The 23,784-nt window shown below is 42.9% G+C and overlaps 1 protein-coding gene across 4 annotated transcripts in view; it reads right to left on the minus strand.

Moving 5' to 3' along the window:
• Positions 1 to 23,784, minus strand: part of golga4 (golgin A4) — a 58,107-nt gene that overhangs the window by 27,369 nt on the left and 6,954 nt on the right. For 2 of the 4 annotated variants that reach the window (XM_065002563.1, XM_029685348.2), the window contains exons 2-10: positions 19,634 to 19,714; positions 14,270 to 14,389; positions 10,188 to 10,256; positions 9,470 to 9,817; positions 8,135 to 8,182; positions 7,950 to 8,006; positions 4,246 to 4,344; positions 3,842 to 3,971; positions 2,377 to 2,567 (exon numbers count right to left, since the gene is read on the minus strand). In XM_065002563.1, coding sequence (XP_064858635.1) covers positions 2,377 to 2,567; positions 3,842 to 3,971; positions 4,246 to 4,344; positions 7,950 to 8,006; positions 8,135 to 8,182; positions 9,470 to 9,817; positions 10,188 to 10,256; positions 14,270 to 14,389; positions 19,634 to 19,714 — 1,143 coding nt within the window. The remainder of the gene's footprint in view (positions 1 to 2,376; positions 2,568 to 3,841; positions 3,972 to 4,245; positions 4,345 to 7,949; positions 8,007 to 8,134; positions 8,183 to 9,469; positions 9,818 to 10,187; positions 10,257 to 14,269; positions 14,390 to 19,633; positions 19,715 to 23,784) is intronic. The other 2 variants (XM_065002564.1, XM_065002565.1) reach the window with 2 other exon arrangements.

Here is a 23,784-nt window from a genome sequence, read left to right on the forward strand (position 1 = left end):
AACAGGAGCACCGCTCTAGTAAAGGAACAGGAGCACCGCTCTAGTAAAGGAACAGGAGCACCGCTCTAGTAAAGGAACAGGAGCACCGCTGTAGTAAAGGAACAGGAGCACCGCTCTAGTAAAGGAACAGGAGCACCGCTCTAGTAAAGGAACAGGAGCACCGCTGTAGTAAAGGAACAGGAGCACCGCTGTAGTAAAGGAACAGGAGCACCGCTGTAGTAAAGGAACAGGAGCACCGCTCTAGTAAAGGAACAGGAGCACCGCTCTAGTAAAGGAACAGGAGCACCGCTGTAGTAAAGGAACAGGAGCACCGCTGTAGTAAAGGAACAGGAGCACCGCTGTAGTAAAGGAACAGGAGCTCCGCTCTAGTAAAGGAACAGGAGCACCGCTGTAGTAAAGGAACAGGAGCACCGCTCTAGTAAAGGAACAGGAGCACCGCTCTAGTAAAGGAACAGGAGCACCGCTCTAGTAAAGGAACAGGAGCACCGCTCTAGTAAAGGAACAGGAGCACCGCTGTAGTAAAGGAACAGGAGCACCGCTGTAGTAAAGGAACAGGAGCACCGCTCTAGTAAAGGAACAGGAGCACCGCTGTAGTAAAGGAACAGGAGCACCGCTGTAGTAAAGGAACAGGAGCACCGCTGTAGTAAAGGAACAGGAGCACCGCTCTAGTAAAGGAACAGGAGCACCGCTGTAGTAAAGGAACAGGAGCACCGCTGTAGTAAAGGAACAGGAGCACCGCTCTAGTAAAGGAACAGGAGCACCGCTCTAGTAAAGGAACAGGAGCACCGCTCTAGTAAAGGAACAGGAGCACCGCTGTAGTAAAGGAACAGGAGCACCGCTCTAGTAAAGGAACAGGAGCACCGCTCTAGTAAAGGAACAGGAGCACCGCTCTAGTAAAGGAACAGGAGCACCGCTGTAGTAAAGGAACAGGAGCACCGCTCTAGTAAAGGAACAGGAGCACCGCTCTAGTAAATTAACAATGAATACAACACAAACAGCTCTCAGAACAGGCTACTTTCCTGGTTAAAAAAAAGTTAAATAAAACAAGGAAGTACCAAGCCAGGTTGCAAAATGTTTCTGCATGGCAGGCAGAGTCTCCCTACACCACCCATGAGGCCAGGCCACCACAGCCACAAGGCGGTTGTCAACAGAGGCCGCATACGAGGCCAACTAAACCAACACATAGACCAGGTTAGGTTAGCAGCAGTGGTCTGTAGTGTAGCTAGCACGTCACTATGAAACTACTGTGTGAGAACATACAATAAGGTAAATAAACATTTAACGCAAATACGAAACAGACCACACCGCCATATAAATACCAGATCCCAAAGGTGAAATGGTGGCCTGAGAGACAGCTGCTGTCTGTTTTACAGGGTGTGGGGTGTGTGTGTGTGTGGATGAGCAAGCCCCTCCACGCAAGTTAGGAGCTGAGCGCCTGTTAACCTCTGGCTCTTTCTGTCACAGGAACAGCCCTGTTCTCAGACACTGGCCAGGTTCTCACACACACACACACACACACACACACACAGTAACTCCACCCAAACACACAGATACCTCTGTACCTCGTGCACACACATACACATTCTGCAACTCCACACACACACACCTCTGCCCATCACACTTAGATGCAGAGCTATTGTCTGTTATCACAGGCCTGTTCTGACACCCAGCATCACTCTCAGCCACTAGTGAAAACGACAGACACCACAGCCAAACTAAACTATGTACTTATTATTCCACCAAAGAACAATGTTGTGCTATTAAACAGAATACATGTCAATGTTAGCTAAATGACATGACCTCGGTCAGCCACTGGGATGAGTCGTAAATAGCACCCTATTCCCTACATATGGCACCCATTTCCATACATTGTGTACTTTGGAGCTCTGTCTCGTTATGAGGGCCTCATGTGTGTGTGTCATAGAAATAGATAGTGAAGCCACAGACCAGGCACATGATCACTAAACCATCAAGACTCCATTGGATGATTTATAAACAGTGTTGTGAAACATGGTGTTACTGTTCACACCATAGTGTTGACTTCTGTGGTTCAGAGTTCAGACACTCACTCTTCAGTCCCATATAATGAACTCCTTTCAAAACTACAGTGTACTAAGTACAGGCTGCCATATGTGGAAAATGGTCTTCTAAAATGTGTATTCCAGGGTGAAGGGTAAGCTATCTTTCCAGAAAAGTTGATTAGAAGAGCCATGTGACGGTTTCTAAACAAAATGGCTAATTGTAACGGCCGGAACGGAATATTGATCATTTATGATTACGTGTTTCATACCGTTCCATTTCAGCCATGGAATACTATCACAATACATCATCTCCATTTCTCCCTCCACCAGCCTCCACTGACATTGGTTAACACACCTTGGTTTTCTCCAACTCTTGCAGTCTCTCCTGCAGCTGCTCCTGCAGAGTGTCATTCTCACTGGTCAGCTGGGCACTGCGCTCCTTGTGTGTCCTGAGCAGCTCCTTACACTTCTGGAGCAGATTCTCCTGGCGCGTCACCCTCTTCTGCAGCACCTCCATGCTTTTAGATGGGTCAGTGACGCCCTCTGCTGTTTGGAAGAGGTAACACAGCTTAGTGAGAAAGGGACTCCCATGGAGAGATACATGTTCTATTACATAGAAATACATACTGTACATATGTTCTAATCCTATCCATGGTTTTCACTGGGTCAGCGCTGCCTTCTGCAGTTTAGATGAGGTAACGCGGCTTAGTGAGAAAGGGACTCCCATGGAGAGATACATGTTCTATTACATAGATACATACATACTGTACATATGTTCTAATCCTATCCCTATCCATGGTTTTCATGTTCTATTACATAGAAATACATACTGTACATATGTTCTAATCCTATCCCTATCCATGGTTTTCACTGGGTCAGCGCTGCCTTCTGCAGTTTAGATGAGGTAACGCGGCTCAGTCAGAAAAAGAGGAGTACTGAGGCGTTAAGGATAACTAGTCAGTTGTACCATTGAATGCATTCAACTGAAATGTGTCTTCCGCATTTAACAAAACCCCTCTGAATAAGAGGATTGGTGTTGTGGTTTTATGTGTTAAAGGGATAGTTCACCTACATTACACATTGGTTTCCTTACCCTGTGAGCAGTCTATGGACAAGGTATGACAGCAATCCCTGCTTTGATTTAGTTTCCCTGGCACTGTTTCCACATGCTAATGTTTCAGTATTTGTGGCACAAATCCCATTTAAGTCATGGCATCGATATTTGCATTTGTCACACATCATGTTCAAAACATCTATAAGTCACTTTGTTGAGCTTTGCAGTCGATTTGAGATACTTTCTGATGATTTTAAACTAAGTTGTATAAAGGTTAAATAAAATAAATAAAACGTGTGTAAAATGCTAATAATCGGTCCCATGAATTGAATGGGATTTGTGCAACAAACACTAAAACATTTGAATGTGTAAACAGTGCTAGGGAAACTACATCAAAGCAGGGACTGCTGTCATACCTTGTCTATAGACTGCTTACAGGGTAAGGAAACCAATGTGTCATTTTGTCATTTGGGTGATTAATCCCTTTAAATATACTCAATAAATGTGATAAAAGACAAATGGCTCTAAACATTTCAACATTACATTACTCAGACCTGGGTCAAAATAGTATCTGAAATCCAAACACTAAGTGTTTAGTTGAGCCTGTCTAGAGTGCCAGAGGTGTAGAGGGTTTGCACCTTAGGCAATATTCAATTGGTTACATTGCACCAGACAATACTATTTGAACCCAGGTCTGCTACTGTCCATCTACACATCATCATCTATCAGGGGTGGGAGTCAGCATAGTGTCTGTACTGTATAATACCTGCGTCTTTGAAGGGGCTCTGTGGGGAAGAGGTGGAGTCTGGAGCATCTTCAGCCTGGAGAGGATGTTCAACCTCAGGGGCCACAGCTCCACCAGGAACCCCCTTCAGATGTTTCTTCATCAGGGCAACCTGGCAGAGGAGGAGGGACCACACAGTCAAAACACAGAGCAACACAGGCTGAAGATCAGATATTATTCTACAGTCAAGATTATACTGACAGTGTTCAGCAGACACTCATTGAAACACATTTTATTTTAAATCAATTGTAGAAATGTTATCATTGTTCTTATACTTTGAGTATGTTGTTGTACAGATCAGTGGGGGCAAATCCCAACGTGATGCATTTTACATTGAACAAAAATGTAACAAAATGTGAAAATTGCACTGTATTGTATATAAACACCTGGGTCTGAAGCACAGTAATCATCTGGTCCTTCTCCTCCAGGGCAGCATCAAACTCCTCCTGAAGGTGCTTCTTAGCCTGCTGGTCCATGTGCAACTCCTGGGGAGAAACATTGTCATATAACACATTGCCTTAATACACACAGCTCTTGGTGAGGAATATAGTGTGTTTGTGATTGACTACACTGCAGTCGGACCACTCAGAATGACTGATTTACACCCTACTTCCCTAATAACTACTTACTATGAGACCCAGATTAGTAGTTCTGCGAATTGCCTTGCTCACACTGATCGCCTTATTATCACAATCATGAGCCAGTTCCTATACTTCCTACATGCAGGGCACACTGCACCATTTCAACCAGGGAAAGGTTTCTTTCCTACAAACACAGGTGAGAGTATCAGTGAATTACATCACACAAGTTCAAACAAGTCACCTGTAATGCCTTATCGTGTTCTGATAATGAAAATATGCTGTTTTCTCCACTTCCTACCGCTCCTTCTTTCCTTGTTTTAGCTAACCAACTGCCCCTTCCTCTCTTTCCTTGTCTTAGCTAACCAACTGCCCCTTCCTCTCTTTCCTTGTCTTAGTTAACCAACTGCCCCTTCCTCTCTTTCATTGTCTTAGCTAACCAACTGCTCATTCCTCTCTTTCCTTGTCTTAGCTAACCAACTGCCCCTTCCTCTCTTTCTTTGTCTTAGTTAACCAACTGCCCCTTCCTCTCTTTCATTGTCTTAGCTAACCAACTGCCCATTCCTCTCTTTCCTTGTCTTAGCTAACCAACTGCTCATTCCTCTCTTTCCAAGTCTTAGCTAACCAACTGCTCATTCCTCTCTTTCCAAGTCTTAGCTAACCTACTGCTCATTCCAAGTCTTAGCTAACATACTGCTCATTCCTCTCTTTCCAAGTCTTAGCTAACCTACTGCTCATTCCTCTCTTTCCAAGTCTTAGCTAACCTACTGCTCATTCCTCTCTTTCCAAGTCTTAGCTAACCAACTGCCCCTTCCTCTCTTTCATTGTCTTAGCTAACCAACTGCTCATTCCTCTCTTTCCTTGTCTTAGTTAACCAACTGCCCCTTCCTCTCTTTCATTGTCTTAGCTAACCAACTGCTCATTCCTCTCTTTCCTTGTCTTAGCTAACCAACTGCCCCTTCCTCTCTTTCTTTGTCTTAGCTAACCAACTGCCCCTTCCTCTCTTTCCAAGTCTTAGCTAACCTACTGCTCATTCCTCTCTTTCCAAGTCTTAGCTAACCTACTGCTCATTCCTCTCTTTCCAAGTCTTAGCTAACCAACTGCTCATTCCTCTCTTTCCAAGTCTTAGCTAACCTACTGCTCATTCCAAGTCTTAGCTAACATACTGCTCATTTCTCTCTTTCCAAGTCTTAGCTAACCAACTGCTCATTCCTCTCTTTCCAAGTCTTAGCTAACCTACTGCTCATTCCTCTCTTTCCAAGTCTTAGCTAACCTACTGCTCATTCCTCTCTTTCCTTGTCTTAGCTAACCAACTGCCCCTTCCTCTCTTTCCTTGTCTTAGTTAACCAACTGCCCCTTCCTCTCTTTCCTTGTCTTAGTTAACCAACTGCCCCTTCCTCTCTTTCCTTGTCTTAGTTAACCAACTGCCCCTTCCTCTCTTTCATTGTCTTAGTTAACCAACTGCCCATTCCTCTCTTTCCAAGTCTTAGCTAACCTACTGCTCATTCCTCTCTTTCCAAGTCTTAGCTAACCTACTGCTCATTCCTCTCTTTCCAAGTCTTAGCTAACCTACTGCTCATTCCTCTCTTTCCAAGTCTTAGCTAACCTACTGCTCATTCCTCTCTTTCCTTGTCTTAGCTAACCAACTGCCCCTTCCTCTCTTTCCTTGTCTTAGTTAACCAACTGCCCCTTCCTCTCTTTCCTTGTCTTAGTTAACCAACTGCCCCTTCCTCTCTTTCCAAGTCTTAGCTAACCTACTGCTCATTCCTCTCTTTCCAAGTCTTAGCTAACCTACTGCTCATTCCTCTCTTTCCAAGTCTTAGCTAACCTACTGCTCATTCCTCTCTTTCCTTGTCTTAGCTAACCTACTGCTCATTCCTCTCTTTCCTTGTCTTAGCTAACCTACTGCTCATTCCAAGTCTTAGCTAACCTACTGCTCATTCCTCTCTTTCCTTGTCTTAGCTAACCTACTGCTCATTCCAAGTCTTCGCTAACCTACTGCTCATTCCTCTCTTTCCTGGTCTTCGCTAACCAACTGCTCATTCCTCTCTTTCCAAGTCTTAGCTAACCAACTGCTCATTCCTCTCTTTCCAAGCCTTAGCTAACCTACTGCTCCTTCCTCTCTTTCTAAGTCTTAGCTAACCTACTGCTCATTCCTCTCTTTCTAAGTCTTAGCTAACTTACTGCTCCTTCCTCAGCTTAGCTACTGCTACTTCCTCACTTTCCTTGTCTAAGCTGACCTACTGCTTCTTCCTCGGCTTAGCTAACCTACGGCTCCGTCCTCTTTCCTTGTCTTAGCTAACCAACTGCTCATTCCTCTCTAAGTCTTAGCTAACCTACTGCTCATTCCTCTCTTTCCTTGTCTTAGCTAACCTACTGCTCATTCCTCTCTTTCCTTGTCTTAGCTAACCTACTGCTCATTCCAAGTCTTAGCTAACCTACTGCTCATTCCTCTCTTTCCTTGTCTTAGCTAACCTACTGCTCATTCCAAGTCTTAGCTAACTTACTGCTCCTTCCTCTCTAAGTCTTCGCTAACCTACTGCTCATTCCTCTCTTTCCTGGTCTTCGCTAACCAACTGCTCATTCCTCTCTTTCCAAGTCTTAGCTAACCAACTGCTCATTCCTCTCTTTCCAAGCCTTAGCTAACCTACTGCTCCTTCCTCTCTTTCTAAGTCTTAGCTAACCTACTGCTCCTTCCTCTCTTTCTAAGTCTTTGCTAACTTACTGCTCCTTCCTCAGCTTAGCTACTGCTACTTCCTCACTTTCCTTGTCTAAGCTGACCTACTGCTTCTTCCTCGGCTTAGCTAACCTACGGCTCCGTCCTCTTTCCTTGGCTTAGCTAACCTACTGCTCATTCCTCTCTTTCCAAGTCTTAGCTAACCTACTGCTCATTCCTCTTTCCAAGTCTTAGCTAACCTACTGCTCCTTCCTCAGCTTAGCTACTGCTACTTCCTCACTTTCCTTGTCTAAGCTGACCTACTGCTTCTTCCTCAGCTTAGCTAACCTACTACTCCATCCTCACTTTCCTTGGCTTAGCTAACCTACTGGCTCCTTCCTTGGCTTAGCTGACCTACTGCTCCTTCCTTGGCTTAGCTAACCTACTGCTCCTTCCTCAGTTTGTCTAAGCTGACCTACTGCTCCTTCCTTGGCTTAGCTGACCTGCTGCTCCTTCCTTGGCTTAGCTGACCTACTGCTCCTTCCTTGGCTTAGCTAACCTACTGCTCCTTCCTTGGCTTAGCTAACCTACTGCTCTTGACTTCCTTCCTTTGGCTCAGCTCCTGTTTTTTGGGTCAGGACAGAAAGATTTCAGGACTTCCACACCTAATGCCGTGACTCAGTGGTTGCCTGCATCCTAAAAGCTTTTGAGTTCAGAGAGAGTAACGGGTCATAACAGAGTAAAATAAGACCCCGTAGACAGTACTTTGATAGGGATAGTAAGACAAAAATAGTACAGACATATACTGGTATTTAACAGAAACATATGGTGTTCATGGTCATGGTCATACTCATACCTCTCTCAACTCCCCTATCCTACGGAGAGCTTTGTCTTGACTCTGACTGAGAATGGCCTGAGGAGAAAAGCAGAAAAGACTTCATCAGCATTCAGTGAGTGTGGATAAAAGCGTTCCTCCATCCTCCCAATAGTACAGAGCATCACTATATGTAATCTGGTGTTGAGGTGGTTTATGAAAATCACCTGGGTCTTCTCCTTATCTCTCTGGACTGTTCTGTAGGTAGTGACCAACTGTAGAGAGACAGACACACACAGAGAGAGAAGGAGAATGGTTAGAAAGGTAAATCAAAAATAGCTGTACACACAGAGATATCCAGTATATCCAGAAAGTATTCAGACCCCTTGACTTCCACATTGTTATATTACAGCCTTATTTTGAAAATTGATTCAATCATTTCCCCCCTCATCAATCTACACACAATCCTCCATAGTGACAAAGCAAAAACAGATTCTTTGAAATTGTTGCACACATTTTTTTAACACACACTACTGTTCAAAAGTTTTGGGTCACTTAGAAATATCATTGTTTTTGAAAGCACATTTTTTTGTCCATTAAAATAACATCAAATTGACCAGAAATACAGTGTAGACATTGTTAATGTTGTAAATGACTATTGTAGCTGGAAACGGCTGATTTTTAAAGGAATATCTACATAGGCGTACATAGGCGTGTGTTCCAATGGCACGTTGTGTTAGCTAATCCAAGTTTATCATTTTAAAAGGCTAATTGATCATTTGAAAACCCTTTTGCAATTATGTTAGCACAGCTGAAAACTGTTCTAATTAAAGAAGAAATAAAACTGTCCTTCTTTAGACTAGTTGAGTATCAGGAGCATCAGCATTTGTGAGTTCGATTACAGATTCAAAATGGCCAGAAACAAAGAACTTTCTTCTGAAACTCGTCAGTCTATTCTTGTTCTGAGAAATGAAGGCTATTCCATGTGAGAAATTGCCAAGAAACTTAAGATCTCGTACAACACTGTGTAATCAATGGACACATCATGCAATTTCGAGTCTCATAGCAAAGGGTCTGAATACTTATGCAAGTAAGATATTTCTGTGTTTTATTTTTAATACATTTGCAAACATTTCTTAAAACCGGTTTTCGCTTTGTCATGATAGGGTAGTGTGTAGATCGATGAGGATTTTTATTTTTTATTTCATCCATTTTGGAATAAGGCATGTAACAAAATGTGTAAAAAGTCAAAGGATCTGAATACTTTCCGAATGCACTGTATGCATATCAGGCCAACTCCATACTCTGGTCATCTGAATTTGAGACCAACTGGATGAGCGAGAGAAGACTGATCATAGTGACTTGTACATCCCATAGAGGTGTATTGTAGACATACAGCAGGCCACCTCCCTGTTTTAGCCGTTCGGAATGACTTGCTGAACTGGTCATTTTACCTGATAATTATTTAGTGATTACACTGATTTCTTTTGAGACTGATTTCCACAAGCCTCACTAAAGGATGTACCATGCAGTACCACTGCTGTAGTGTCTCATGACCCCACCTCTGAGTATTTCCCTCTGTAGTTCCCCAGGCTCTTCTCCACCCTGTGTAGCCGATGGATCAGCTGTTCTTTAGACAGGGCCGGCAGGGATTCAGGGCTACCATACGACTCCTCTGCCTCGCTCTCGATGTCTGATGGAGGGTCGTAGGCTGAGGTGGCAGAGGGGGAGGCCAGGGGCTCATTCTCCCCCAGGGGGGTGAGGGAGTTGAGAGAGGGGCTGCGGTTCAGGCTCTCTTTAGACGGGGAACGGAAGAGGCCCTCGGCCCGGCTGGCACCGCGGAGGAGGAGAGACTCCACAGAGGGGACGCGGAGCTGTAGCTTCTGGGCAAACGACTGGGGCTCTTCTCTCTGAATGAGGATGGACAGGAGAGTGTATTACTTTAAGTTATTCATTTCCAGATGGCAGTCAACTATATTGAACTGAAACACATGGGAATGTACATAGATAGCTAGAGACATGTGGGATATGAATGCGTGTTTCCACATGCATGGGTTAAAGATAATCAACTAAACCACTCCTTTTGTTAGGCCTAGACTCTATCCAAATGGCACATTTATCAGAATGCATCTTCCTCTGCAGCTGATTAGGCCTAACTGGCATAGCATCTTAACTTGTATTCTTAGTTGCTTTATGACCTCTTCAGGACACATCAATAACCACATTTAAATGTGAAACAGAAAAGCCAGAGAAAGGTGTTAGGAGAATGAGGTAACTTGCCTGAGGGGAAGCCCTCCCATCTCCATTGATGCTTCCTCTAGGTGATCCTGTGTCACTTCTCCTGCCACTCTATAGCAGGAGGCAGGAGAGAGAGGTTAGAACAACCTAGGTCCTGGTTTAACCAGGGCTGGGTCTGTAATGGAACACTATTCCCTATGTACTGTAGTGCAATACTTTTGACCACTACTTTTGACTATGGGCCCTGGTGACAAAGTGGTGCACTATATAGGGGCCATAGTGAATAGGGTGCAATTTCAGACGCAGCCCTGGTACCTGGACCTGTTAGTCTTCCATATGTCCCACACCCAGCCATCGTGCACAGTACCGCTACACCTTGATTACTCTGTATAGGATCAAGCAATATTAGCAGAGCCATCAAATATACATGGCTCTGAATATTAGTATTGCTTGGACAGGAGCAATGCAGGGACTTATGGGTACTGTAGTTGGGTACCCTCATGCAAAATTGGATTAAACAGAGGGGTTAAATTACAAGATAGAAGGCATCTCTACTGTACAACATACAGTAACAGAACAGATAGGAGTTCAAATAGATCTACAGCTAGTAGCCATTAAACTACAACTGGTAGCCATTTGTCTACACAGCAGCCATGAGGTCAAAACAAACAGTCAAACTTGATTAGAGGAGCCAGTAGATGAAGAGGTTGAAGGTCAAAGGTTTGGCATTGCTGTGGATCACTGCAGCAGGGTGTTATTGTAGGTTAACTAGAACATAGTAAAGACAGGTGTAGTAGTGTTGTTGTGAACATTAGCTGGGTAGCCTGGCTGGTTGGTTATAGAAAAGATCAGAGTTTGGTGCATCAGCCACCAAACAGAAGAAAATGGACTGAAAGAGGGAGGGGTTGCCTGAAATTGTCATCTTCAGTTTTAAAAAGGTTTTTAAATATTTTGCTACAGAACACGACCCAGTTGTTGGCCTACTTGTAAGCTTGTTAACAGTTTCCTCCCCTCCTTTGAGTAACATTGATACTAGATAAGAAAAGCAAGGGGTTTTCTGCAAGTGTGATCTTTAAATCCGACCAGTGATACCAGTCAAGGAGCTGTCTCAGTTAAAAAGAAATGTTGAGAGCACACTTACACATGAAACAAACGTATTACAGACAGAGTTATACACCCATTGCAAAGTATCAAAAATATTAATAAATTATGATTCAACAAATGAAAACCTCTATACAAATGTATTATGGGAGTTTGAGGTTGCAATTTGAGACTGATGAGAAGGGACACATTTCACAATGTGTCTGGTTTGCTGTGAGGCTACAAAGCAGCAGGGTCTGCTTTGACTACAACAACAAGTCATTTCATTTGACTTTGGATCTGAGTGTGAGTGTTTGTAGGTCAAACCAATGCCCCCTAACCCTACCTTACAGGCAGACAAAGGGAAGAGCCCCAGAGTGGCTGAGTGAGATGCTCAGAGTAGTGGAAAACATGCCTGACTTGCTCTCAATCAATGAATTATACATGGCCTAATAATGTCTAGACACAACCCATCCCCACCCCTACAACCCAGACTGTGAAGGCTGCCTACAACTACACCCAAACAGTCATTCCAAGATGCTGTATAGGTTAGGCTGTGTGTGCAGACAGGGCACACAAAGGAGGAAAACAGTACTGTCACTCCGGATGTGAAGACTGGCAGTGGCATCATTAACCAGCAGCCTAGTTTTAGTTGTTGTACACAGTCTGTCAGGCCACTGGCCAAGGCATGATGACTAACCATATTGACAATGATGTCGGCAGATCTAAGGGGGCTGGATAGGTATAAGCAGTGTAGTGCTGGAGCAGGATGTACCAGGGCAGGTTTGTAAGGGTTATTTTTAGCAGATGACAACAGTACTGGCATGTTGGTATTGTGTCAGACAGTCAGTCAGGCTAGTGTACCAGCAACATGTGCCATAGTCTCTGTAGTTGTACACAATCTGGCAGGGCATATAAAGGGACATCTAGCCAAACAGAAGGATGTAGGCTGTGTTCCCTACATAGTGCACTATGTATTCCATTTGTTGGGAATAGGGTGCATCCCTGACATTCAGGACACATCGTATTTTCCCCTCTGCAGTTGTACCAAGCCAACAGATGACTAACGATACTGTGTCAACAGACAACTATGCCAGCCTGGCTTGGCTTCCAGACACCAGGTGGTGGAAAGCAGAGCTACACTGGTACTGTGTTTCAAGGTCAGAAGTAGAGGACGTCTGCAGTCTCTGCACTCAAACACAGAAAAAAAACTAGGCTAACAGGAAAGCTGCTCGCCCAGAGAACGTCTGCAGTCTCTGCACTAAAACACAGTAAGAAACTAGGCTAATAGGTTAGCTGCTAGACGACTCCAAGAGGGCTAAGGACAGGTTAGGATGTCAGTGTGTTAAACTGAACAGCTCTCTGCAGTTATGAGGAACAAGTAGGCTGCGTGTTTATAAAAAGGCACATTTACCATTTACTTTCAAGTTAAATGTTTTGTACAAACACACATGGTCACACACAGACTACATTTATGGGCTAATATTAGGACGTGATTCCAACTTAACATTGCTCAAAATAGTAACATATCTCTGAGTCAGTACCTATTATTTAAATAAATAGCCTATCATTTGCAATATCTGTTGATTCCACAGTTATAGTAAAACACATACTATATTATAGTCAGGTGAAGAGTGATGATATTTTGTTAAATGGTCCCGGGCCCTTCCCAATAATGCAGAAAGAAAGAAAATATAGAAAAATAAAACATGTAATAAAAGTATTAGACACAGAATGAGTAAAGATAACTTGTTAATTCTAGATGAGTGTGGTGACAGCCTAGAGAAGGATTAAGTCCATCTCTAAATGCAGATCATGTGTAAATCCTCCAGACAGACAGATGAGGCTAGCCAGCCCATTGTGCTCGATTTTTCAACAGCAATTTAGCCTGTAGCCTAGTCTGTCTGTGGGGTCAATTCCATTTCAATTCAGGAAGTCAATTGGAATGTCAATCCCAACCCTGCTGGCTAGCTAAATGTTTCAGGGGGGACAACTTGGTCTATTTTAAGAGCATGAGATTGAGACCAATGTATTGTGTGGTATTTTCCAATGGTATTTCAATAGATGAAGTGAGGAGGAATAGGAATGCATTATTCGAGTTCCCCCTGCATTATTCTAGTTCCCCCTGCATTATTCTATTTCCCCCTGCATTATTCTAGTTCCCCCTGCATTATTCTAGTTCCCCCTGCATTATTCTATTTCCCCCTGCATTATTCTAGTTCCCCCTGCATTATTCTAGTTCCCCCTGCATTATTCTAGTTCCCCCTGCATTATTCTAGTTCCCCCTGCATTATTCTAGTTCCCAACACCAGCTTGGTTGTTTTGGTGTACGATCTTTTTTAATATAAATATGTCACTCAACACTAATCGGAAGGGTATTGTATTGTTGGATGGGCTGTTTGTTTGACCACTACTAATCAATTATATTGAGAAGGGTAAATATGTATAAAATGAAATAAAGGAAAATCTTTCATGGCTCTAGGAAAAGCTTCAACTATGCAAGCTAAGTAGAGAAGGTCCGGAGGTGGATCGCATGACTATAAACTCTCCAAACAGAAGACGTTTGGGGTGAGAAGTGGGAACGAGGAAGGGAATAAAATCTATAGTTAACTATACAGGAGGTTGGTAGGGTTTCAGGGGCAAGCAACTATAAAGGATAACTAAAGACAAAGGGGAATCGGGATAACATCCTTTTCTGTCAATTCAAAGACAACTGAAAGAGACTATTGGATAACAACAAACTGGCATACTGAAGAAAGCACAACAAGCTTCTATCCCAACAGTCACATTTACAAACCAACAATCACTCCCAAGGGATTAGATGCAAGGTTAGGTGGTGGTGAGATGCCTTCAAGTTACGAACATCAAAGAAAACAGATAAGGAGGAGGAAAAGACAGAGAGAGCAGGGTGCAAGCAGTCTTCACTGGTTCTAAACAGCAGGCCAGCTCCTCTACCCTCTACCCAGGAGCGAGGAAAGGAAAACGAGAGGGGCAGGAGGAGGAGAGGAGGCAGGGGTGGGTGTGAGGGGGCGAACCGAACTCACCGCACTGGCTACCTGAGCAACCTGAGCCTGAGGTGCTTTGGGGGGTGGCTTTGATTGGTCCAGAGCAAAGATAGTATACTCAGAGAGAAAAGCAGGTTCGGCTATCATCCCGGCCAGCACCTGACCCCAGGTCAAAGGTCAGTGTGTCAACGGGACGACAGATGAGGGGGGGGGGGGGGGACAGAGAGCAATGAGAAAAACAACAACACCATGAGAGTGAGTGAAACAGCGCTGAGGAGAGTGTAGTCTCTGCCCAGATTCTCTGGAGAGACACTGGTCAGAGAGAGAAAACGAAAGTGAGAGAATCTGACAAAGAGACAGAGAAAAAACATAGAGAGAGCGAAAGACTGGTCAAAGAGAGACAGAGAGAAAGGAAAGATGGAAAGAACACCCAATCAACATTAGGGCGATGTGGTATTTACTGAATTTGACATCCTAGTATCTGTGTCCTCCATTGTGAAATAGCCTTTCATGAGATTGATAGAAAGGTAGGCCTAAATGTTAACATCTTATCTTTTAAACGAGGATGTCCAAGTCATCATTAAGCTAAACATTTTTATGAGGCTAATTTGCCTATATTTTTTTGGGGCACAGAAACAGTGAAGTCAAAGGAGTAAAGTCTGGAGCTGACGGTGAACTAGAGATGATTTGAATACGATGAGGAGGAAGAAGATGCCTCTAGGCTATCTGAAGCCATATAGTGGGGATGGCCGTCTTTCAGGGGAGATGATAAAGCCGGGTGCTGTCAAAGGGCTGGAAGCCTGAAACGTCTCGCCTACAATTCACTACCTCAGGCTGGATTTGGTTGGTGAATATCTTAGGCTTGAGTTGAGATTTAAATTGCGGAATCAATCAATTATTTGCTGAGGTAGCTTATTTCTTACAACGGATTTTGAAATGGATGTGTTGAAAATAAAGTTGTTTAGCCTATGATCTTTGGTAAAAATGTTTTTGTTTTTTTAATCTGACGACGTGGATATGCCAAATTGGATTTACTGTACAAAACACTATAAGTCAAAGTCCTAATATCAAAATGCTGTTGTATATATTGCCATTCATTGAGATCCATCCACCTACACCTTAACTAAAGTTAAAAGTCTGTGTCAATAGATCAGCTCCACCAGCAGTCTTCAGACGATGATTGACTGTAGCCTAATTGCTGCATAATGGCCTAGGCTACTTCTTCAGAGCAGTCTACCTGAGAACACGTCACTTCACTTGTTTAGGCTACATTCCAAAGGCAGAGGTCATTAGAAAAAAAACTTGGCATGCCGACACATTGTGGTTCACCCATGGAATTAATTGAAGTACAATAAAAAATAAAAACAATTGGCTAGGACTTAAAGACAGTCAAAAAGGTTTAGCTTCTTTTCAATAGTGGAAATATTTCTTAAACCTATTCATTTGGTAATTTATTGGATAAAAACCTAGTTTTCAGGTCTAATAAGTGATTGAAATTAAGCAGGTCCGCAATTTACTTAGTCCACAATTTGCACTAATTAGGCTAAATTGCCTCCATCCATGTTGGTCATGGTTTGTTTTAATCAGCTTTAAATCAATGCAGGGCTGAGACTTAAGGGATGATACTGGTTGAACAGCTTATCCTTTGGGTGAGGCTACAGAAACTTTAAACCCTTGGATATGCATTAGGGCAGTTTTATGATGCAGCAGAGCATGGCGGCGTAGTCCTCTGGAAGCACTGCAGACATAGGCCCAAGTCAGGGCTCTTGAACTCAGGTCCTGGAGGGTCGAAACACTTCTGGTAGCAAACTGCACTCACCTGGGGCCTTATTTATCAATCATGCAAATGCACAAATCTGTGCATAAACCATATGTGGGATCATTTCCACGGAAAGTGAGATTTATCAATATGAACGTTTGCTTGAGAGTGCGTGTAAATTTAGACACAGCCATGCCAAGTGGTGGAATAAGGGAACTGCTGCTTGTCAAGCGTAGAATGGGGAAAATATATCATTAAAATGTCTGAACAATTTTCAGTTTCATTGTATTTCCATTGTGAATTCATGCAACATATCTTGACAGGCATATCATCTGACCACATCAGTGCATTTGTTATGATAATAAAACATATAAACTACAGTAATTTGTTAAATTAGAGGCACGTGTGAAAGTGAAACCATTGTTGAAATACAAAAAAATGATTTGATAATGGGAAATCGAATTAGGTTGATCTTGCTCTGTTGGAAGATTTGTCACATGCTGCATTTAGCAGAGAAGGTGTTTTTAAGAGACAGGTGGGACTTTTTCTGCAAAAAGTACAGATTGATTTTGGGAAATGATATCAGATGAGCCAATCTTATAGGATTTTTGCAAGGATTTAAGACCTACTTTAAAAAGGCAAAGACATGCCATTCCCCCCACATTCAAGTGCTTTCCACCCTCGGGTTTTTGGCAACGGACACTTTTTATCGGGAGCTTGCTGAGCGGCATCTCACAGCCCTCGATGAGACAATGTTTTGAATGCAAATCAGCAGCAAAACAAACTAACATACAATTTCCATACACCATCGCACAACAGGTTGAAGTCAAGAGGATTTTCTTTGCATCATTGGGTTCCCAAATACGAACGCCGCATTTTAAATTTGAGATTCTTCAAAGTAGCCACCCTTTGCCTTGATGCCAGCTTTGCACACTCTTGGCATTCATGAGGACCACCACAGGAAAGGAAGACCCAGAGTTACCTCTGCTGCAGAAGACAAGTTCATTAGAGTTACCAGCCTCAGAAATTGCAGCACAAATAACTGCCTCACAGAGTTCAAGTAACAGACACATCAACTGTTCAGAGGATACTGTGTGAATCAGGCCTTCATGGTCAAATTGCTACAAAGACACCACTACCAAAGGACACCAATAAGAAGAGACTTGCTTGGGCCAAGAAACACGAGAAATGGACATTAGACCGGTGGAAATATGTCCTTTGGTCTGATGAGTCCAAATCAAAGATTTATGGTTCCAACCGCTGTCTTTGTGAGACGCAGAGTACATGTAGGTGAGCGGATGATCTCCGCGTGTGTGGTTCTCACCATGAAGCACAGAGGAGGTGGTGTGACGTTGCTTTGCTGGTGACACTGTCTGTGATTTATTTAGAATTCAAGGCACACTTAACCAGCATGGCTACCCCAGCATTCTGCAACAATATGCCATCCCATCTGGTTTGCGGTTAGTGGGACTATCATTTGTTTTTCAACAGGACAATGACCCAAAACACACCTCCAGGCTGTGTAAGGGCTATTTTACCAAGGAGCTTGATGGAGTGCTGCATTAGATGACTTGGCCTCCACAATCCCCTGACCTCAACCCAATTGAGATGGTTAGGATGAGTTGGAACGCAGAGGGAAGGCAAAGCAGCCAACAAGTGCTCAGCATGTGGGAACTCCTTCAAGACTGTTGGAAAAGCATTCCTCATGAAGCTGATTGCCAAGAGTGTGCAGAGCTGTCATCAAGGCAAAGGGTGGCTACTTTGAAGAATCTAAAATCTTAAATATATTTTGATTTGTTTAACACTTTTTTCGTTACTACATGATTCCATATATGTTATTTAATAGTTTTGATGTCTTCACTATTATTCTACAATGTAGAAAATAGTAAAAATAAAGAAAAACCCTTGAAAGAGTAAGTGTGCCCAAACCTTTGACTTTTGGTACTGTATGTGAAGGCTTCCACTCTTAATGTGCAGGTGATAGGCTATATGACGCGCAAAAGACATTGCTGAATGTGATGGTACGCACAACTCTTTCATTCTGCATGAAAGCAATATTGGCCTAAACGCCTACAGGAGGGAGCTGTCGAGGATGGATGGCTTATTGGTGAGTGTTGCCTACTCATTTGAAGTAGATTTGCCATTGCTAAAGCAACTCATTGTCTTAATGGTCTTCTCTTTGTTGCCATGTTTTTATTTGTACTGGTCAACAACTGAGCGAGTCAAATAACAACTTTTGGTTGTAATCAATCTCTGACACTATCACCTCACCGCGTTGTATATTCCCCACAGGCTTTAAAGGGGGAATTTGACCATATACAGTGCCTTGCGAAAGTATTCGGCCCCCTTGAACTTTGCGACCTTTTGACACATTTCAGGCTTCAAACATAAAGATATAAAACTGCATTTTTTTGTGAAGAATCAACAACAAGTGGGACACAATCATGAAGTGGAACGACATTTATTGGATATTTCAAACTTTTTTAACAAATCAAAAACTGAAAAATTGGGCGTGTATCAGTGCACGAGCACTGAGAACAATTGGTATTTATCAATGATTATGTGGGGGAAAATGACTAATTAAACATTTCACTTAAGAGAACGATCTATTGTTATTTGTTAGTGTTTTTTTACTGATACAAACGTGTCTGTGTGTCTTGGTCATAACACTGGGTGTATAGCTAAGAGCCGTTTGGGTGCGACCGCAGCATGTGACACATCCCATGTTTTACTATCGGCAGGAACTCAGCTGTGTGGAAACGTGCAGGAAGGAACAGACAATGGTGTGAGCTGTGGCAACGTCAACTATCTTAATCTGCACAGACAAGCAAATCACCTTTTACACCATGTTCTCGCACTTGTTTCCACACATCTGCTAACCACCACGTAAACAAAGACGTTGTACTTTCCTATAAAAGCTGAAACCCAACTCTGTTCATTGGGCCCTTAACTCTGCACGATTGAGTGATTGTTAACTGCTCCAAGTTGTTGTTTGAAGAATCTACACTTCTTTTTGGTTCGATTTTCCATGATAATTACTTCCTACCGGTGTGCGTATGAGGCTCATAGGATTATTTGATAAATCACCCTTTTTCTATTCGTACGAACATTCTAAATTCTGTTCGGAAGTAGTATTTTAGAATAGCATATATGTAATATTGATAAATGAGGCGGCCCCTGGTGTCCGATGTCTGAATCAGTCCCTGATTCGAAGGAGAGGGTGAAAAAAAGTTTTTAAGCCCTCCAGGACCCGTGTTGAAGAGCCCTGGCCTAAGTCATCAATCCAAGAGGTGTTGGAGGAAGAGAAGGTAAACAGGGCTTTGGGACATACACATATCATCTATGTCTAATGATGAGGGACAGTTTCTTGAACACAGATTAATCTTAGTTTCTAGAACCTCAATTGAAAGTGTTTTGTAGTCTAGGCAGGACTAGGCTTCATATGTTTCAGAGAAACTAGCCCGAAGCGTAAGATCTAGGACTAATATAACATTATTATTATTATTATTATTATTATTTCAAGCAATCCTTATAAGAAAGTGATTCTACAAGTTGCTGTTGCAGTGTAGAGCCAAAGCACATCAACAGAAGACTGTAGTGTAGGTCAGATGATATTACATACATCATTGAGGCTCATGTCTTACCTCTCTATCACTAGGTGAGGCTGAGGTATCTTGGTGCAGGGAGGGGTGTGTGTGGCTGCTACGTCTCTCTCCAGGGCCCATCTTAGGGAAAATTATTTGATATTTATCATGATATAAACAACACATTTGTCCAACATGTTCAAGTCCACAGAGTAAGGATGTCACTCTACACAATAAATATGAATCTGTTAAAGCTAGATAATATTGTTTTTTTCCTTGGCTATCTTTAGGTAAGATTCTAGTGTTGACTCACTAAAAGCTACCCTTACTAAACAATAGGCTACTATTTTCTGTAAACATTGCCAGCTTGACAGACAGGTTATATTGACGCAGACTATGGAAAAAATATTACCTTGAGATACACAGACATCATGGGTTAAAATGAAATGTTTATCCAGTAGGAGTGACATGCATGGAGCTGCCACCAGCTAACTGGCTAGACATTTACAAGGAACTGTAGCTACAGTACTACTAACAAGTCCAGTCAATCAATTATTTAAAGATGATCTGGCTGGCTGGGACAAATGTAATGGTTCCACAGACAGCTACACTTGTTTGATTAAATGTAGACAAAACTATGATTATTGTTCTGTTATTGTGTTTTTTTTTAAGTCACATGACTTAAAATAGATTAGCCTAGCTAGCTAGCTAGACTTTGGTTCGAAGCTGCTCAGACACGACTCCCTAAAAACACAACACTTCAATACATCTACGACCGGAAGTGACTTTTCGTAGCATTCTTCTTTCTTTCTTTGTTGTACTTGTACCCATTTCTCCACATTTTCATGATGCCCAATAGGTAGTTACAGTCTTGTTCCATTGCTGCAACTCCGCTACGGAGTTGGGTCGAGAGCCATGCGTCCTCTAAAACACGACCCTGGCAAGATACACTGCTTCTTGACACACTGCTCGCTTAACCCAGAAGCCAGCCGCACCAATGTGTTGGAGGAAACTCTGTCCAACTGGTGACCTAAGTCAGCTTGCAGGCGCCGGCCCACCACAAGGAGCCGGCCGGCCAAACCCTCCCCTAACCCAGACGACGCAGGGCCAATTGTGCACCGCCTCATGGGTCTTCTGGTCAAGGCCGGCAGTGACACAGCCTGGGATCAAACCCGCTGCTTTAGTCACACCTCTGCGCCATTCAGGAGGCCCTTTCTTCTTCTGTGGATTTTTTTATAGCGGTTGGCAACCAACTTTAACCTCTTGAAACTAGGGGGCACTATTTTTATTTTTGGAAAAATAACGTTCCCAAAGTAAACCTATTTCTCAGGACCAGATGCTAGAATATGCATATAATTGACAGCTTAGGATAGAAAACACTCTAAAGTTTCCAAAACTGTCAAAATATAGTCTGTGAGTATAACAGAACTGATATTGCAGGCGAAACACTGAGGAAAATCCAATCAGGAAGTGCCTCTTATTTTGAAACCGTTGTGTTCCTATGCACCCCTATTGGCCATTGAAAGGGCTTTCAACCAGATTCCTTTTTCTACGTATTCCCTAAGGTGCCTACAGCATTTTGACGTAGTTTCACGCCTTTATATTGAAGAATGAGTGTAAACGACTACATTGAGTAAGTGGCCAGCTGAGGGATCTCAGAGTGATTCTTGCGTAAAACACAAGAGGTGGTCATTTTTCCTCTCGCTCCTACTGAAAAGCCAATTGTCCCAGTTGATATATTATCGAATAGATATTTGAAAAACACCTTGAGATGATTATAAAAACGTTTGCCATGTTTCTGTCGATATTATGGATATAATTTGGAATTCTTTTCGCCGTTGTCGTGACCGCTATTTCCGGTGGATTTCTGAACATAACCAACAAACAGAGGTATTTTGGGTATACAAATAATCTTTATAGAACAAAAGGAACATTTGCTGTCTAACTGGGAGTCTCGTGAGTGAAAACATCCGAAGCTCAAAGGTAAACGGTTAATTTGATTGCTTTTCTGATTTTCGTGACCAAGCTTCCTGCTGCTAGCTGGACATAATGCTATGCTAGGCATTGAAATAGAACGTGTTCCACTGTCTCCATCTCCTCCTGACAATGATCACAACTTCCAGTTGGATATGTCCCCACCAATTTCAATGTACTATTGAGCCTTGTGTCCCAGTCGAAGCCTTGCGATTACACTATCCTCCCTTGTCGCTCAGCCTGAGGACCTCCCTGCCCCCACCTTTTCCTGAACCTTAGACAGGTGTCTTCCTTTCCCTCCCTTTTCCACAACTTGCCATTTGTTTTTAACCAACCCCTTGGCTTCTGCTTTACTGACTGACAATTCCATCTCAATATTAGGATGTTTAAGAACCTGCTTGGCAATATTAAAAATACTAATTTGTTTTTAACTGAATTGCCTAGTTAAACAAAGGTTATGTTTAAAAACATATATATCAACAAAATAAGAAATAATAATTATACTCCCACATGAGCTAGTACCCAGAGGAACATCACAAATATCCCCATCTGTTTTACCCTATACAAGCACTGCAAAACCTCATACAATACATCTGTCTTCTCCGAGACACAAATGATTTAAAGCTCATCGGGAATCAGAGCAGATAAGTACCCTGCCTGGCCTCACCCCCACCACCACCACTCTGCAGCCAAGATTATGGTCATCAACTCCATTGTGTAAACAGATAAATGATCCGTTGCTTTTTGTCACTGCCACCTTAAACTCAGGAACACTAAAAGCTGTTTGGGGTCCTTAGATCCATATGTGAATATATTCAAGAAAGCATAGTATTGTGTTCTTAAACTGTTCACTTAGAACCAAATCTACTCTTTCCTCAATAGCTCTTACCTTCTCAAGCAATCCTAAATATATCGCTGGCTGAGGGAGCAACCAAGGTGGGATAGCAGGAAGAACCACAGAAAGGCTAAACTCCCTCCCAAACAACCCCATCTCTCTAGCCATGCCAATGACTATCCACCCAAAACTTGGATTCGGATTTTGTTAGTGTTCCCAGCACCATAGGAGTACCTTTTATTTGGATGTGTAACCTTATGTCCTTGTATATTTACCCAATATGTCATGGTTAGTTGTCTTAACTTTAACGACAACTCTCTCAACTCTACCTGCATCGCTGCCACCGGGGAGGTCCTGAGTGCCCCACAACATATTCTTTGGGCTTGGCCCTGGATTACATCTAGCTTCTTTTTTCTTCCTTTTTTTTAACCTTTTAAAGATGTCTGAGCTGCTGATCCATATGCTACACTTCCATAATCCAGTGATGACATTAACAGCACTATATAAAGCATTTAACACCATTCTATCTGCCCCCCACTCCATTCCTGACAGGCAACGCATCACATTCAATATTGTCTTTCCTTTGAGAACTACTGTTATTAATATGCTCTGTCCATGTCATTTGAGTGTCAAACCAGACCCCCAGCAACCTAAACCCTCCCACTCTCTCCAGATTCCTTCCATACAGCTTCAAGTATATTTCCTCCCCAACATTCATGTACAAAAACCCCCCGGTGGTTTCTCAACTGAAAATTCAAAGCCCCACCTGAGGGACCACTGATCAACTTCACTAATAGCTTCTTGAACTTTCCTGGCTGTATGGGTAATATTTCTCCCTCTTCCACAGTGCCCCGTCATCCGCAAACAATGATCTCCCAATATCAGGTCTCACCTAGGATAACACATTGTCAATCATAATAGAGAACAAAGGACTAATGACAGTTCCCTGGGGGCTACCATTATCTACCTCTACCTCTACCGCTTTCTGACAAAGAGCTCCGCACCCTCACTTCTATTGACCGGCCAAAAGAAAAATCCCTTATCCAGTTGAAAACCTTTCCATCAACCCCCCTGACATCCTTCCACATCATATCAGGCCTTCTGTACATCAAAGGAAACAGCTACCACCCCCATATTTGCCTGTGCCTTCCGTATGACTGACTCAAGGCACAGTACAAGATCCATCGTTCCCCTGCCTTTTCTGAACCCACTTTAGTCTGGTGACATTAGTCCTCTACTCTCCCGAAAGTAAATCAGCCTTTCTGTTAACATCCTTTCCATATGTTTCCATACATGAGATGTGAATGCTATCGGCCTATAGCTTGAAGGACTAGTAGAGTTTTTCCCAGGTTTCCATATCGGCGCCACTACAGCCTGCTTCCAACTTCCAGGCAGTTTCACT

This window comes from Oncorhynchus nerka, linkage group LG16 (genome assembly GCF_034236695.1).
Source record: "Oncorhynchus nerka isolate Pitt River linkage group LG16, Oner_Uvic_2.0, whole genome shotgun sequence".
In the NCBI taxonomy this organism is placed as follows: Eukaryota; Metazoa; Chordata; class Actinopteri; order Salmoniformes; family Salmonidae; genus Oncorhynchus; species Oncorhynchus nerka.